Source organism: Triturus cristatus, chromosome 2_1, assembly GCF_964204655.1.
Source record: "Triturus cristatus chromosome 2_1, aTriCri1.1, whole genome shotgun sequence".
NCBI classification, from domain to species: domain Eukaryota; kingdom Metazoa; phylum Chordata; class Amphibia; order Caudata; family Salamandridae; genus Triturus; species Triturus cristatus.
The window spans coordinates 591263514-591280141 of NC_140581.1; the positions used below are offsets into that span (position 1 = coordinate 591263514).

At 47.4% G+C, this 16628-nt stretch overlaps 1 protein-coding gene across 2 annotated transcripts in view; it reads right to left on the bottom strand.

The window, feature by feature from the left end:
• SKIC3 (SKI3 subunit of superkiller complex) overlaps nt 1–16628 on the bottom strand; it is a 1406584-nt gene that overhangs the window by 1290909 nt on the left and 99047 nt on the right. For both annotated transcript variants that reach the window (XM_085632495.1, XM_085632494.1), the window contains exon 4: nt 1118–1209. In XM_085632495.1, the coding sequence (XP_085488621.1) occupies nt 1118–1209 (92 nt within the window). The remainder of the gene's footprint in view (nt 1–1117; nt 1210–16628) is intronic.

The following is a 16628-nucleotide window of genomic DNA, read 5'->3' on the forward strand; positions in this document are numbered from 1 at the left end:
TAATGCTTTTAATGTGCAAGTCTAGCCGTAGCCTGTAAATCCCTCACAAAATAAAGGAATTTGCCCGAGGTAGCCAATTTTAGGGGAAGTCCTAGAGGCTGTTAGAGGGGAACTCCAGGCAACCAAGTTAGCACCGCCTAGGTCAGATGGGAGGAGCAGAAACTTGTCTTGTTCAGGTTCAGTTTTAGGTGGTGTTATAACATACAAGATTTGATTAAGAAAAGAAACTTACTAATGCGTTTGGCATCTGTCACCGTGTTTAGATGCAGGTAAAGGTGCAATCCTCTATATATCTTTGTCATGAGATACCTGTATCATCTAGGTGAACTCCCAGAATATTTCCTGAAAATATATATGTTAAAGAGCAGAGAGGCAATAATTGAACTCTGTGGATCTCCCACTGGGGGAGGCCTAGGGAGTAAAGCAGATCCACAGATTCTCACCTGCTGAAAAAAGATTTCAGGCACAGAAGCATAACAATTACTGAACCTGACCAGTTACGCCAGTCCATAAGCGCATGGTTTCTAGAAGCATGGCATGATCTCGGATGTCAAAAGTCTCGGATAGGCCAAGAAGAATCATATTATTCAATAAAAGGAGCTGTTTCTGTGCAATGCCAGCTCTTTAACCAATTTGAAAATCTCCCAGCAGGAGCTTGTTAGGGATATAATTCCCAAGATGGAAGGCAACACGTTTCCCAAATCTTCATGAGGAAAAGAAGGTTAGTGATAGAACAATAACTGTTCAGTTTGGTAGAATTAGACATGGCCTAAATTAAACAAAGAAACAAAAGCAACAAAAATACCACAATGAAATTTATAGTTCTACGAAGAGTAAGTAAGGGGACCAATGTTTTAAATATGATGCAATTCTGGATAAGACTGAATAATCTAGTGGCTAATAAATGTTTAAAATATATACAAAAATATCCAGCATGTCTCAGAGTCAAAAGCACTTAAAATGTTTCATCCTGTATGATAGAAATGATCAAATTGACGTTTCCGAAAGTACAATTTCTGAAGGACGGGCATGGATGAAAATACACCAAGTTAGAAAAAAACAGTTCCGCAAATAGAACATGACTCCTTAAATATACTGTAGCCTCAATTTCTCTTACCCCTTATAGAGTACCAAAAGCTTTTCATAGACTTTTGGCAAGTCATCTTTGAAATCTTTCTGGTTAAACCTCTCATACAGACTTCCTAGGCCCTTTAAAAAAAACAGAATACATTTCAGAGTTTTTTTTTTTTTTAGCCATTTGAACATAAGACCATGCTGTATTTTTACTTGAAAACAAGACAACTCATGAAATCTGGTTGCTGGGCATGCTGAACATACCATAATTGCATTGTCAACTTTGTAAGCGAATTCAATATGTAACCATACAGTTAGAAAACAAAATGTAGGAATTGTTACTTACATACAATGTTCGGGCTCTGGACAAATAAGGTACTTCCCTTTTGAAACATTCTTTCTGATGAAATCACGCATTCACAGAGTTTCCCCAGAAGAAACTTATTCCTGGACTTGCACTAATCGCAGAGCATTTTGATACATTATTTTTTGGACTCTACATCACAAAAAACAAAGAGCTCCCCCCCCCCCCCAAAAAAAAAAAGAAAGAATGAACACCAACCCAAACCAAAATAGAACCTTCTAGGTTTATTTATTCAAGTCGATCCTCTGTAAGGAGAAGAAGAACATAAGTTGCAGAACTTCAGCATTCCTGCTGCAAAATCGGATTGTCTGATCTCAGGAGCCTGTTAGGTGTACTAGACTGCAGAAATCAGACAGGAAAGTAGGCCAAGTCTTATAGTACAGCCAGTGTGCAATACATAGTACTTTTAAGTAGACTTTCACTTCACAGGATGCCATGAAGAGACCGCCACAAAGTTGTTACAGAGTCAAATTTCTGCAGATTAAATACAAGTTGCACACCCATATTTTGGATCGACTGAACTCTGCCAATTGCTGACAAATGGAGGCCAAGGCGCACGGAATTATTGTAGCCCAAAGCAGGAGAATCTCTTCGCCCAGGACAGTGGACTGATTTTGGCATGGAATGAAAAACAGGATCTCTGGTAGGCCGAGCCATAAAGATATAAGACTACCAAACATTTGCTTTGAACATACATTGACAGATTACTTACTATCAAGAATAAAGTCCAGGTTCCTGACCTTCAGGACGTTGATAAGCTGGCTTCTGGATGTTCTGGTCAGCATAGACCGCACTGCTCCCTTGACAACCTTGGTGTAAGGTCTGATGCTCTGTCGCCGGTAGTCACCAACTCCCCAGTAGCCTTTCTCAGTTCATTGCCTCTTATGGGTCTGCCTTCTTTTCAGACTCTCTGCAGCCAGGTAAAATCCGATTCTTGGGATGATCCTCTTAAACTGGATCTTCTTATGAAACTACAGGACCAGCTTTTTCCTCCTTGCCTAGAACTGGTCAATCTCTTGCTGTCCACCGCTCCGGTGACTGGCCCATGGAAGCTAGCGAAAGTTATTCCCCTCCTCAAGAAACCATCTTTGGATGCCTCCAAGCCAGAAAACATCTGGCCCATTTCCCTCCTTCCCTTTCTGGCTAAGGTTACAGAACGTTATGTCAACTGTGTTTTAACTAAATTCTTAGAAGACAACCATTTCCTGGATGCTTCCCAGAAGGGATTTCGGACTGTCACAGCACGGAATCTGCTCTCCTTTCTGCTTTTGTACATCTTCATAGCACTTTGGATGAGGGCAGATCCTCTGCACTGTTTCTGCTCGTACCTAGTGCTGCATTCGATACTGTGTCTCACCAAAGTTTACTTGAGCGCCTGCGAGCTATTTGCATAGGAGGGATCGCCCTTTCCTGGTTTGCCTCTTTTCTTTCTGATCACTCTATTTGGGATAACTCTCCCCTTACAGTAGACAATCTCACACGTTTAAGTACAGAATTCCTCAGGGCTCATCCTTAAGCCCTACCCTGTTTCACATTTACATCCAACCTTTAGCTCGGGTTGTAGAATCTTTAGGGCTTAAACTGGTATGGTATGCTGACTATATCCTGCTTGTATTTTCATTCTTGGACACTCCACCAATTGACATTGATAATTTCCACAAAGGCGTGCTTTCGGTGGCAGAGTGGATAACTAATAACTGCTAACAAGACAGATTCTTCTTGCTGGCAAACATAGCCCTGTTTGGGACGACTATTGGTGACCCGCCTCCCTTGTGGCCTACCTCCAACCCAAGTCGTCTATTAAATATCTAGGAGTGTGAAGTGACAACATTCTGGCCTTTGAGGTTCAAGCAAAATCTTTTGCGGGCACTTGTTGCGGTCTCCTGAGAAGTCTTAAACCTATTCTGGGGGTTTTTGTTCTCCATATTTGTCAAATTAGAATTAAGGCAACCATTCTTTCTCGGTTGGACTATTGTAACATTTTACACTTAGGTGCCAATCGAACTGTTTCTAAAAGACTCCAGCTAGCCCAGAATGCAGCTGCTAGGCGTTTTTTTCCTCTTCCCAGGTTTTGCTCTGCCACAGGCCTTCTGCGCAGGTTTCATTGGCTCAGTGTGAAGAAACGCATTCATTTTAAGACATTTTGCTTCACCCATAAGATTCAACATTGCCAGGGGCCCCCTATTCTGAGCCAGCTTATTTAATCCTACCAGCCCACACGCTCCCTGCGTTCCGCCAACCAGACCTTGGCTATAGTTCCTCAAGTTAGGAGAGTCAGAGCTGGGGGGGGGGGTCATTTTTTTCGTGCTCTGGCTCCCTCACTCTGGAACGCTCTTCCCTCTCTATCAGAAGTACTCATAACAATCTTCTGTTTAGGAAATCCCTAAAGACTTGGCTTTTCTCAATCTAGCCTCTTTCCCTCTTTTCGTGGGAGGCTGTCATCTGCAGGTGTGTGCTTGTAAGCCTAGCGCTGGGAAGCCAACCCTAGAACTGGGAAGCGTATGTGGCCTAAAGACTAGAGCGGTCGACCTCGGAGCTGGGGAACTGGATTCGAGCCGTGGCAGGGACGCTCAACATCCTGTGATTCTGGGCAAATCACTCAATCTACCCATGCCTAAGAAAAAAGAATGTATCTGTCTGTAACACAGCTGGTGCTCATGTAAAGCACTCAGATACCTTCGGCTCTATAAAAAACAAAAAAAGCCCCATTGTGGGGGCAGCCATGTGTTCTATAAATATTGCAACAAAACAAAGTGGAATAGCAGGGCCAAAAAGGCATCCCTACTCGCATTAGTTCTGACAGTTCTGCACTTCGCAAAGACCAGGGATTGAAAGAAATAGAGCAAATGATACACACATATAATCTCCAATACATGACACCATCTGCCATGGGAAGGCAATGAGGAATCTGTGGAAAGCTATCTACAAATTAGAAAGAGCATTACTAAAGCTAAACAATTTATTCTTCTGACGGCTACTCCCTCCTACAAATTTCTACTATGAACCCTTCCCAAAGCAGCCTTAAGGAGGACGGCATGGCTTAGAATCAAAGTGTTTCACTGGAGAGCTTCGACGGACTGGCCTGCAGAACTGTGATTCAGATGTACCTGTGAGTAAAGTCAGTAATGCTTTTCAAACTATGAAGAGTGGCCAATTTGCAGTACAGCATGTTGCACTCACTGGCATCCCACTCAAGAAAGCTGAAGTCACAGCTTTTCCTCTAATATTGAGATCTCTGGTAGCTTCTGAAGGACCTTTTAGCCAGTGTGTAATATAGTTTTATATACAGGGGGTCCCGTGTGGAAATTGTCTGTTTTCTAACAACTGTATCTAGTTATGGTGAGACATATGCTATAAATACTTAGCCTTCAATGCTGGTTTCCAAAAATCTTTAAAAGTAGATGTTAAATGTTAGATGCTCTTCTAGAATTCAACTTACAAAATCTCTCCTCCATCTGAGAAGGATGTGGAGAAGAAAGGAAAATCAGATGAGAGATTCCCGGAGAAGCAACACATTCTTCAATACATATGGAAACATGTGCATAATGGATAGGCATAACGAAGAGACACTTTCAGGGAGAGATACGGGTGTTTATCTTTTACAGTTCTGATATTTAAACCCTTGTGGAAAAGGATAACCACTAATCGCCTGTCTGAGTAGGCTGCTTTCAATGAAGGTCATCTAACTACCAGCAAAATGAGAGATACGCAATTTCATACTCCCTACCTAAATAGAACCCCTGCATGCATGTTTAGAGTGTGTAGGCATGGGTGAAGGGCTTTTCAGGGGGGCGTGGCCCGACACCCATGGAGTGAGCAGCGTTGCTCAAGAGCTCAGACAGGCCAGCCGCCATCAAACTCCTTCCTGAGCGCCCTCAGATAAAAATCTGACCTGGGGGTGCTCCCAAATAAACCCAGAGCAGAGGAGATTATCAGAGACCACAACGCACCTGAACAGGTGGTGACCGAAAGAAACTAGCTGAGCTCAACCGCCGCCTCGCGGGTCTCTCAAGTTGACAGCTGGAGGATACGAACGAAAGATGAGTCGCGGGGCAACCCCCTAAGACTGGCGAGACGGAGAATTGCCCAGAAGAGAAAAGCAACTTCACGTCTGTCCCGGACCACGAACGGCGACTAGATCGGCCAACGCAGAACCAAGGGGAGCTGACTACGCACCTATGAACGGCACTTGGCGTTGGAAGGAGGTGTAAGTGCCGGCAATGAGAACGCCCGCCAGATTCCTGCAAGCGACGGGCGGGCAGAATAGAGAGAGAGAGAAGCGGAGTGCCCGAAGTGGGGGGGTTGGTCGTCTTGGCAGCTGCATCCCTTTAGGATGAAGAGGTAGGCCCGCCCTGCATGGCGAGGGTAGCGCAGCTGCAGAGACATGGAACTACCAGGCAGAGTAGAGCGCCAACAGAAGATTAGAGCAGGACCTAAGCTGTACGGCTCCGCGGGCGGCCTGGCAGCATAGGGACACACTGCTCTATACAGCTTGGGATAGCGGCCTAACAGGGAGTGGTTAAGACGCGGGCCTATGCCAGAGCCAGGCCCTCGACAGCAGAGGAGAGCATCGTCTCCATCTGCCCCAATAGCAAGACACCTCCCCCCCCCCCCTACCCCCGGAGAGAGTCCCTAGGAAGAGGGACTGACAAAAGAAAAGCAAGCACAGTGGACAGTGCAACTCAGCATAACAGAGCAGCAGCAAGTAGGCATTATAAGGAGAAGGCTGACTCTAGGAAAGGAGAGGTGTCCCGGGGGGGGGGGAGGGGGGGGGGAGGGAGGGTCCACAGACTGAATGGGGAGAGGAGGTCTGGACACCGAAAGTAGCGCAAAGGCGTGAAGAGGCTTGGCTGTTGAAAAGCGGGGAAGAACTCCCCACAACGCACACTGACACAGACCCCGACCCAGCCTGTATGTTATTAGAGGGTTGGAGGAATATCGGACCATGAGTACCGTAGCCGAAATCTGGAACTCGACCCACTACTGCAAACTCTGATTGCGGCACTGTACGGTAGACCCCCTGCCCCATGTGAGGTAGCAACTTTGAGAGGCAGAGAGAAACCTGACATCGGTCATTAGGAAGTCCTTGAGAAAGGAAGGGGAGACCCCCACCCAAAGGAACAAAAGCCACCTGGACAGAGAGAAGAGAGGAAAGGTTTACAGCAGCAACGCAGACGGCGGTGCTGCCCTACTGCAAGCAATGGGGAAGGTGACAAAAAAGCACGAAAAAAAGGGATCTCCAACTGACAGCACACAGGAGTGTGAGAACCCTCCCTCCAAGACAAAGCACCCACAGGATCTAACATTGAAGGATATCCTGCAAGCGAGAACTGCCTCTACCGAGCGGCTGGAGGCGAAGATAGATTCTATAGGTACGGATTTGGGCATCCTTACAGATGACCATAAACAAATGAAAGAACGAGCCTTAGCAAAAGAACGCCAGCTGTATATCTCAACAATGAAAAAACTGCTCGCTATACTAGAAACTAAAGTACACACACTAGAACTGCAGGCAGATGATGCTGAAAACAGGTCCCGCAGGAACAACATTAGGTTAGTGGGACTCCCTGAAAAGGTGGGAGGCGCCAGCATGATGGACTACCTCGAAAACTGTCCGTGCCCGGAGGTGACGCCAGGATGGTTGAGGTTCTATGCACTCAAAAGAGCCCACACGGTTCCGGCGAGACTGCCCATGCCTGCCTTCTTCACCCACCTGTCCCACCGCCATGCCCCGAATTTGACTAGCCCTAAGATACTGGGGGGGGGGGGGGGGGTGGGGGGGAGGGGTTTCTAACAGTGTAGCTGACGTGCACCTGGACAAATCCCATCCCCCGCTGACAATGGGAGTTAATAGACTCCTGGAGAACACTACATCCCTACGACCGTGACTATCCCTACTTCTCAGCTATGCACGACCTCCATGTGCGGTTAGACACCTTTTTATGCACTGTAGATATACAGCGATTAGTGCGCATGACTGATTATTTATCCTGAACAATCTCAGATCATAACCCGTCATACTTGGCTTACAGAGGACACACCCCAGGCCCACAATTGCTACCTGGAGACTTCGCCTTGATGCACTAGAGGACCAGGTATTTAGAGAATGGATTCGGGAGAAGAGCGCTCAAAACTTCAGTGATAATGCAGGAATAATGCTGGGACGCCTTTAAGGTGGCCCTGCGGGCAAATGCATAGCGGAAAACAACAGGATCAGACGCACGCTCCTCCTAGAGGTTGGGGAAGTGGAAAACACCCTTACAGAGCTAGAGCGGAGGCTGCCAGGTAATCCAGAATTGCAACAGGGAGTACAAGGAAGTAGCAGGACAGACTGAAAGACTTACAATACTTAGACCATACGCATGCAGAGAGGAATACACCTGGGTCCCTCTTGACGTGGTTAGCTAATCCTGTGGGCAAAGGCTCCCCTGTAGTAGAGATGGACGATAGTAAGGGCAATAGACACTACACGCAAGAAAAGATCAATGTCATTTTAGCACAATATTATATTATCACTATATCGAGGTGCAACAACTTGTGATGGGACTACAGCCCGTAGATACTTGGAGGGACTGCAGTTGCCATGTCTAGAGCCGAAAGAGACGGAAGCACTGTGGTCAGACATTACCCTGCAGGAAATACGGGAAGCCATCAAGCATATGGTGCATAACAAGACCCCTAGCACTGATGGCCTGCAGGCGGAGTTTTATGCGACGTATGTGGGAAAACTGGCGCCTAGACTGGTTTCACTGTATACTGCGGCTCGGGAAACAGGGACATTACCGTAAAGCACAAGGGAGGCCCTCATTGTCCCGGTTCTGAAACCCGGAAACGGGCGCACGATCATACGGCCTATAAGCCACTTTCCATGCTGAACGTGGATTACAAAATACTAAGCAAGATCATGGCAGCCCGACTGCTGCCACATATGCCAAAGCTGGTCCCTCTGGATCAGGGCGGGTTTTTCCCAGGGCGGAACACAGCAATCAACGTGCTACAGCTCCTGACTATTATGGATATAGAGGACTGTGATAGAACCACAGCTGTGGTGTTCGCAGTGGAGACTGAGAAAACCTTTGACAGCCTGGAGTGGCCCTTCATCTATGAGGTGCTGGATGCTCTGGGATTAGGAGGTGGCTTCTCAGCGTGGGGTGCAACTACTATATGCAAGCCCGATGGCAAGAGTGCGCACGGGCAGGGTCGTCTCGCAGAGTCAGGCAGTGGAGCAGGGCACGCGACAGGGATATTCCCTTATTCCCGCTACTGATCGCCCTGGACATGGAGCCGCAGGCCTGCCGGGTGAGAATGGGACAGGACTACAGGGGACTGGTGGTGAAAGGGGCACAACGTCATATAGCCTTGTATATGGACGACTTCCTGATATTCCTCCGCGACACAGCTGAGGATTTGAAAGGGGCTCAGTTCATGCTGGAGCGCTATGGCAGCCTCTCTGGCCTAGCGGTCAACTAGCAGAAATCGAGATTGCTCCCCATCACGCCTAATAGGCCTCCACCAACTGCGCTGGGCAACCTGCAGTGGGAACCCAGCTGTTTGGCGTACCTGGGAGTGAAGGTCCATCATGAATCCACTGAGCTTCTGGAGTGCAACGGAGGCAGAGCGATAAGCTATCTCCGTTCCCCCATGGACTTTTGGAAGTCCCTGCCGCTGTCGCTGGCAGGTAGAGTGGCCCTCCTGTAGATGGTGGCCCTGCCACGTTTACTCTACTTCTTTGAGGCTCTACCAGTTTGGATCCCACGTGCGATGTTTAGTGACCTGGACTCGCTGATCATATCATTTATATGGGCAACAGGCCGCAGAAGGGTGGCATTGGCAATATGCAGCATTCCACAGCGACTGGCGGGTTGGCAGTCCCGGACCTCGAAACATATTACCTTGCAGCACAACTTAATTGGCTGATTCAGTAGCTGGGAGGAACCCGGGAAGGGCAAACCACCCATTTGCACCAGCAGCTATGGTGCTAGCAAAGATATTGATGCGTGTGTAACGGAGAACTACAGGAGACACAACTGAAACTAAAGTGATATCTAGATGCTGGGCCAGATATCTACAACGCGTTGATTGTAGAACGCCCTACTCTCCTGAACTGCCCATAGCCTTTCTCCGACACTTTCCGCACTGGAGGAACTGGATGGGCTTAGAAGCTTGGGAGGAGGTAGGTGTAAGGATGGTAGGAGATCTCTTCGGGACTCGGAGTTGCTCTCCTTCGAAGAATTTTGGGCGGAGTATGATCTGCCTCGAAGGCCACTTCTTCCTGCACAGAGCCCCCAGTATGGGAATGAGGATGCACTGGGGGGGCGGGTGTGAGAAGTTGGCCTGGCATATGCTGGTCACTAGTTATAGTGGCCACCTTGCACCAGTCCAATTCGACTCTTATGGTAGATAGGTTTAAGACAACCTTTTAAAGAAAGCTATCCTAGTGGTAGCTGTGGAGAGCAGCCTTCAGGCTAAGTCTCTGAGGAAAGTAAAGCAGCTTGTTTTACCTTATAATCTCTTGAATTACCAAATGAAAAGGACACCACACAGGTATATATATCACATATATATGTATTTATTTCTAGATACACTCTACTAATCTCTTTATGAGATTAGAGCCCAGATACACATTCAAATGTCAACACTTCTCAATAAATTAAGCACAGATATGGCTGTAGCCCTAGGGGCGTACCAGACCATATACTAAAAAAATGGGTTAACAAACTCGACTTGCAAAATGAAAAGGCCTAGGGCCTTGGGAAGCGCTGGGGCTTCACTTCTGCAGTGTTAGCAGGTAAGTAATCAGCCCACGGGAGACGCGTGCAGTGTCTAAACACAGCCGCGGGTTTCCTATAGGTTTCAATGGTGAAAGTCGCGGTTTGTATTTTAAAGTTTTAGGGCACTTCGGAGAAGTCAACAAGCAAGCAACTTACAGGGTAAGTATTTCGAGGGCCAACACACTCTTGGGCACCGGAGTACACGAGTTACCTCACCCAGGGAAGCCGGGTGCATAGGTGTCTTTTGGTGTCGGGTCGCAATGCTGTTTTCAATGGAGATCATTGAAGACTTGCTGCTTGTGACGACTGGAGAGGTGTCCGCTGGAATCCGAAGATGGATTGAAGTTGAAGAGGACCTGAAAATTGTGGCCAGCAGGATGGATGACCACTGATGTCGCGTCGCTTCAGGTCGTCGATGGTGATTTGTCTATTCGCTCACGAGGTCCAGGAGGGATCGACGATGACCAGCAGCTGGATTTGGAGGGTCCCACGACGTCTGCAGCTGATGACTGTGTCGGCATCCGGATTGGAGCCAACAAGCCAACAAGCCTTGGCAACTGCAAATCTCGTGTGGAATGAAGATTGAAGATGGTGCAGACCAGCAAGGTCTGATGGACTTACCCAGCGTGGGTAAGTGAGGGCAGGCCCGGAGCAACCAGGAGAGCCCTTGAAGTCGATGAGAAAGTCTTTGGGTGAGTCACTAGCCAACGGGCAAGCAACCGCGAAGACGCCTTTGCAGGAAAAGTTCCACAGGAGCCCACGGTCACTCGGGACGAGGTAGGCCGCTGATTTTCGGTACCAGACCTGCGAGGGACTTGGACTACAGATGGTCCCAAGCACAAGTTCGTGGAACATTGTTTAGGGTTTGCACTCGAAATCAGTGCACGGTTCCCTGGTATTGCTGTTCCTCGTCACTCGTGGGGTCCAGACGCCACAGCTTCGCTGGGGACTCAAAATGGCCGACGAGAGGTCAGGAAATCCGCTTCAGGGGACGCAGGGACTTCGGACTCCGGCGGGAGCGGTGAAGTTTGCAACCGTCGATGAAGAGTTTTGGTGCCTGCCAAGCAGGGGAGTCACTCCTTGACTCCAAGGGAGATTCTTCAGTCTTCCAGAGATAGTGGAACGTCGAAGGGCCAGGATTCTTCTTTGTAGAGCGTCGTCCGGGTTAATCTGAATTGCATTGGCAATGCTTGGTATCTTATAGTGAAGATAGGGGAGGGACTAGCTCTATGACCACTCCTCTAGGAGGGTCAGGGTAGTGGGTGGTTACACCCACTAACCTTTATCCATTTTCGCGCCAGAGCAGGGGCAGGTAGCCCCTGAACCGGTTTGTGCTGGCATATGCACAGAGGAGCCTACTGCTCCCCCAGTGCAGGACTTCAAAGCACTCTAAGAGTGCACCCACCCAGCTCCAATACACCAAATCCTGTCTGGGAGGTGGTGACACCTCTCTGTGACAGGATACCTTTTGTTGGGCTTCCTCCACTGCGAGTTTCGGTCAGCAGCAGGAGGGCAGCCCAGTGTCTGTGCTGGTGGCATCCATTTTGTGATGCCAGGGCTCTATGAGATTTCTACTGTTTAGTACAGTGGGTACATGTCGTCACCTCTAGAAGGGTGGGATCATACTCCCACACCAGGTAATGGTGTGGGAGTATGATTCCAAGTTGTTTGACACCGAACACGACATGTTTTGATGCAGTCATTCCAAAGTTAGCATTTACCGCGAGGTTATAATGCAGTATATGGTTTAACCGCATCCACAAACAGCAGCAGAGAATAGACTCTGCCAGCTGCAGAGGGGTCCTGCTCATGCAGAAGCACCCCCTCACATAGTAAACCAAGCACCCTGCCCTCAGGATTGTTAGGGCCTGCAAGAGGAGTGACTGATAGGTTTATATGTGTGTGTATGGTGAGATATAGGAACGTATACCTCAGTGAGGAGTGCTAACACTACCTCACACAGGCTGCAGTAGCAGGCCTGTGGTGTCAGATTGTGAGTGCTTCCCAGGGGTGGCAGAATACATGCTGCAGCCCCTGGTAGGCCTGTGGAGTACCAATGCCCTAGGTACCTAAGGTACTATATACTAGGGGCCCATAAGGTACCACAGTATCCAATCACTAGTGCATCTAATATGCACACCAAGTTGTTTTAGAGAGATCAGTGAGACTGGGGCCCTGATTAGCAGGGACCCAGCCAGACTATAGCCAGAAACCAGTGTATACATCAGAAAAAAAGTGGGAGCAACATAAGTGCAGATCCTACTCTCCTACAGCGGGCTCCCCTGAATTTTATTTCTAAAAGCCATTAGCATTAGAATCACCGTTTCTTTGCACAGTGCCTTTAAGCCCACTTCCACTTTCTTGTTGAAGGTGGAGGTCAAGTTGTTTGTGAGATCCTAGGGACTATTCCCTTCACTATAAGGAGAAACATTTTGAAGGCTAGTCAAACAATTCTGATTCCCAGCAATATTCACATTGTCATGTCCTGGGGTGTCTAGAAATGTCAACAGAGTGCTCACGCGGATGTAGTGCTCAACTGAGTAGCACTGCATCTGTGACTGCAACTGAATCCACTGCAGTGAAAAATACCTCTTCAATACACTCATTCTGAGCTGAGGTGCTAGATAATCACATTCCACTTGTGCATACAGTAAACCCTCTCCTAATCGCGATGGTGGTCCTGATAAGTACTCTAGAAGGACCGTAATGTCAACAGTTTGTAGCTTCATAGAGACTGGATTCAGCAACTGGAATAACCTTAACAACAAAGGAAGTAATCAGAAGTTTCAATTACAATTTGTCCAAATTAGTGACTGGCTGCTAAATGAACAGAGGGAATGGCAGGTGGAGGAGTTAAAGAGAAAACTTCTTGAACTAGAGGAGGAATGGACACAGAAGGAGGACCCCAGAAATACCTATAACAAGGGGGCAACAAAGAAACATCGTAATATCACACAAAATGCAGCACGTAATCACTACCTCTCGACACAGTGGACACTATACAACTGAGGGGACAAGGCAGGTCACCTCTTGGCATGGCTGAGCAGGAGAAAATAAGGGGCGAGATGGGTAGCGGAAGCATGGAATGAAGCAGAAGAGATTGCCTTCACCAATAATACAATAGCAGAAAAGTTTGTTAAATACTACAAATGGTTATATGCAACACAGAGTACCAAAACTGACTACAACATAGAAGCATACCTATGGGAACTCCCACTATCGATATTCGGGGCAGATGGCCGGAAGGCCCTATAAGACAATCTCTCAGTCAAAGAAATAGGAGATGGCTTGGGGGCGATGACTTCTGGGAACGTACCAGTAGTCAATGGCCTTGCAGTGGACCTGTTCAAACACCTCGCCCCTCTCCTCAAACTGCATCATCTGAATATGTATCAGCCAGCCAGGAAGGAAGGTCAACTCCCACCAGACTTGAATCACACAACTATATTGGTGATCCCCATGTCAGATTGGGTTCAATTAATAAAGATAGAATAACACAACACTAATGTCTGATAGAGTAGCCCACAAAAAACACAGGGGGCATTGTTGAAGGCACAGATTAGATCTACAAATACATGCATAGTGGCTACTTTTTTAATACAACACACTTAGTTAATAGGCGATAGAACCTAAATGCTTGATCTTTTGGGCCCATTTTCTTTTGAAAACCAGCCTGGCAATTTGGCAGCGATTTATTCAGCTCAGCACGGCTATCAATGCTTGCTAGCAATACACTTGAAAAAAGTTATTAAATATTGTTGAAGAGCTAATGGGGCGATAATTGACAGGGTCAAGCGTATCACCTTTCATAATAATGGGAACTTTCTCAGCGCCAAGCCACGAGGTGGAGATAGTGGCTCCCTTTAGAACGGCATTTCTAATCAGGACAATGAAGTAGCCTCATAAAATGGGATCTGATTTATAAAAGGTCAGCCAAGATCCGATCAGAGCAAAGGACCTTCACAGAATTTTGCTTATTTACAGCGGCCATCACCTCTTAACAAAAAACTGCTTAGGTCATGGGATACATCATGGTAGCATCTGGAACAAAGTTTATGCCTTATGCATAAATCACCTTCTAAGTCTATGGATGGTCTGGCAGCCTGGCCACTGCTTTGCACAGGCAGTGTGCGGAATGGCACAGATAGGCCATTGCAATCATAATGAAATCTAGTGAGCTTACCAATATGGCAGCCACTAGTGTGCAGGTAAGCAGGAGTAAAAATAGCAGTTGAAGGCTGACATGTACAGCACGTCAGATCAGACAAATCACAATTACTAAGTCAGACAGAGTTATTAAATATTACGCCCAAAGGTAAGGAATATGCTACTTACCAGTATGCATCTGTTCTTGGCACGTAGAGCTGCAGATCTATACACTTTTGCATAGATCGCCATCTGGTGTTGGGCCCGGATGTTTGCAGTTTGTTATTCTTCTTGGACAGTCTTTGGAAGTCACGAGTTCGGTGACTCCTCCTTCGGTCCGTACTGCGCATGGGCTTCGGCTCCATCCTCAGATTGTTTTTCGCCAGCAGGGAAAAGATGGGGCGTAGTGATAATAGTAAGAAACCCATGTGTGTTGTATCTAAATAAGATAGACTGGAACGGATACAGGTAGCCGGGGAGGCGGGTGGGCGTGTATAGATCTGCAGCTCTACATGCCAAGAACAGATGCATACTGGTAAGTAGCATATTCCGTTCGAGGCATATGAGCTGCAGATTATACACTTTTGCATAGATTATATAGCAGTACCCAGCCCTAGCGGCGACCACCGGTATCCGTTGCAGTGGTTTGAAATAGTGGCTTTAGTACAGCCTGGCCCCCACTAGCTTGTTGTTTGGAGTGCACGTCTACACAGTAATGTTTTGTGAAGGTGTGCGGTGCTGACCATGTGGCTGCTTTGCAGATGTCATCTAAGGGTATGTTCCCTAGAAAAGCCATAGAAGCCCCTATCTTTCTTGTAGAGTGGGCTTTAGGTGGAACAGATCATGTTCTTTTTGCTTTGTGATAGCAAATTTGTATGCACTTTACAATCCATCTAGCTATCCCTGATTTAGAGATGGGGTTGCCTTTATGCGGTGGAGAGAAGGAGACAAACAATTGTTTAGTCTTTCTGAAAGGTTGCGTTCTTTGTATGTAGTACAGTAAAGCCCTTTTAACATCAAGTGTATGTAGAGCCCTTTCCGCAACAGATTGAGGTTGCGAGAAAAAAACCGGTAATTCCACCGAATGATTAGGATGGAAGGGGGAAATGGCCTTGGGCAGAAATTTTGGATTTGTGCGAAGTATCACCTTGCTGTGATGTATCTGTAAAAAGGGTTCTTGTATAGTGAACGCTTGTATCTCACTAACCCTTCTAAGGGAAGTGATAGCTACGAGGAAAGCTGTTTTCCAAGTGAGGAACTGTAGCTCACATTTATGCATTGGTTCGAAAGGCGGACCCATTAGCCTTATAAGAACTACGTTTAGATTCCATACAGGGGAAGGTGGTGCCCTGGGTGGAATTACTCGTTTAAGGCCTTCCATAAAGGCTTTAACCTCTTCAGTGCCACGCCCTTTCCCCGCCCTGTGCCGGGCGTTGCATTAGCGGGTAGGGTTCATGACGAGATAGTCTCGTCATGGGCACAGCGCAACCGCGCTCCATGACGAGACCATCTCGTCATGGGCACTGAAGCGGTTAATAGCAGGCACTCTGAAGAGTGATAAATGCTGTCTGTTTTGTAGGTAAGCAGCAATTGCTGCTAGGTGTAGACGAATAGATGAATATGCCAGGTTACACCTTTGAAGATGGAGCAGATAGCATATGATGTGCTGTATGGATGCATCTAAAGGGTTGATTGTATTGTTACGGCAGTAAACAACAAATCTCTTCCACTTTGCGGCATAGCATGCTCGAGTGGTAGGACGTCTGGCTTCCTTGATAATGTTCATGCAATCAGGGGGAAGATTAAGGTATCCAAATTCTAAGATTTCAGGAGCCAGATCGCAAGGTTGAGCTGAGCTGGGTCCGGGTGCCTGATTTCTCCATGGTTCTGGGTTAGGAGGCATGGGGACAGGTGCAGTTTTTGATGTGGTACCACCGATAGCTGTAGTAGTGTGGTGTACCACGGCTGCCTGGCCCATGTTGGAGCTACCAGAATGAGTGTGAGGGAGTGCTGTTGTAGCTTCCTTACCACTAATGGAATTAGTGGGAGAGGTGGAAAGGCGTATGCAAATTTGCCTGACCAGTTCATCCATATCGCATTGCCTTTGGACAATGGGTGTGGGTATCTGGCGGCGAAGCTTGGGCATTTTTTGTTTTCGTGGGTGGTGAAGAGGTCTATCTGGGGATGCCCCCACTTGTGGAAGAATGGGTGAAGAACTTGTGGATGCAGTACCCATTCGTGCATTTGCTGCGTTTGTCTGCTGAGCAGATCTG